Source organism: Antrostomus carolinensis, unplaced genomic scaffold (assembly GCF_000700745.2).
Source record: "Antrostomus carolinensis isolate BGI_N321 unplaced genomic scaffold, ASM70074v2 scaffold29245, whole genome shotgun sequence".
Taxonomy (NCBI): domain Eukaryota; kingdom Metazoa; phylum Chordata; class Aves; order Caprimulgiformes; family Caprimulgidae; genus Antrostomus; species Antrostomus carolinensis.
Genome location: NW_010318869.1, coordinates 1,214 through 2,524, shown reverse-complemented (window position 1 = coordinate 2,524; position 1,311 = coordinate 1,214). Strand labels below are relative to the sequence as shown.

General features: G+C 61.3%; 1 protein-coding gene across 1 annotated transcript in view; it reads left to right on the top strand.

The window, feature by feature from the left end:
- The window catches only part of LOC104525824 (neuroligin-3), a gene marked incomplete at its 5' end in the record, with an annotated part of 7,671 nt that overhangs the window by 6,141 nt on the left and 219 nt on the right, over positions 1–1,311 (top strand). The window contains 2 exon segments of the mRNA XM_010169083.2: positions 2–77; positions 594–1,311. Coding sequence (XP_010167385.2) covers positions 2–77; positions 594–1,311 — 794 coding nt within the window.

Genomic DNA, 1,311 nt, shown 5'->3' with positions numbered 1-1,311 from the left:
CCCTGCAACTTCTCCAAGAACGACGTCATGCTCAGCGCTGTGGTGATGACCTACTGGACCAACTTTGCTAAGACAGGGTGAGTTGGGGATGGGTGCTGTGCCTGGGGTGTCTGCACTCACTGCAGCTGCACCCCTTGGGACCATGCTGTGGTGCAAAGGTGTCATGCCTGGTGTGGGACACTGAGCCCTCTGTGCCCAGAGGTCTGTGTGCTGCATCTTCACTGGCGTCAGGGCATCAGTCACAGTGAGAAGCTCAGAGCATGGCCAGCCCCTGGGACAGGACGCAGCTAAGCACAGGGGCGGGGAGGTTGGTTGGCTGTGGTTATCATGGGTAAAACTTGACCCAGGACTGGGCTACTGCCCAGCCATGCAGAACCTTTCACCAGCCCACTCTGTGCAACCACTGAGGCAAAGGTTCCCCCAGCCTCCACCTTGGCATCTGGCTCTCCCTCCTTACCTCTCTGGCTCTCCCTCCTCGCCTCTCTGGCTCTCCCTCCTCACCTCTCTGGCTCTCCCTCCTCGCCTCTCTGGCTCTCCCTCCTCGCCTCTCTGGCTTTTCCTGGTGCTAGCTCTGTTTTGCCTGTGTTTTGCAGGGACCCCAACAAGCCCGTCCCCCAGGACACCAAGTTCATCCACACCAAGGCCAACCGGTTTGAGGAGGTAGCCTGGTCCAAGTACAACCCCCGTGACCAACTGTACCTGCACATCGGGCTGAAGCCACGGGTACGTGACCACTATAGGGCCACCAAGGTGGCTTTCTGGAAGCACCTGGTCCCTCACCTGTATAACCTGCATGATATGTTCCACTACACCTCCACCACCACCAAAGTGCCGCCACCTGACACCACACAAAACTCCCATATCCCCCGCCGGCCCAACGGCAAGATCTGGACCACCAAGCGCCCCGCCATCTCACCCGCCTACAACAGTGAAAACGGGAAGGAGAAGTGGAGCCCGGAGCAGGAGGCAGGTACCCTGCTTGAGAGCCCTCGTGACTACTCCACCGAGCTGAGCGTCACCATCGCCGTAGGAGCCTCCCTCCTCTTCCTCAACGTGCTGGCCTTCGCTGCCCTCTACTACCGCAAGGACAAGCGCCGGCAGGACACGCACCGGCAGCCCAGCCCCCAGCGTGGCACCACCAACGACATCGCTCACGCGCCCGACGAGGAGATGCCCTCCTTGCAGGTGAGCCAGGGGCATCACGAGTGTGAGGCTGTGCCGCCCCACGACACCCTGCGCCTGGCCGCTCTGCCCGACTACACCCTCACCTTGCGCCGCTCTCCAGACGACATCCCGCTCATGACCCCCAAC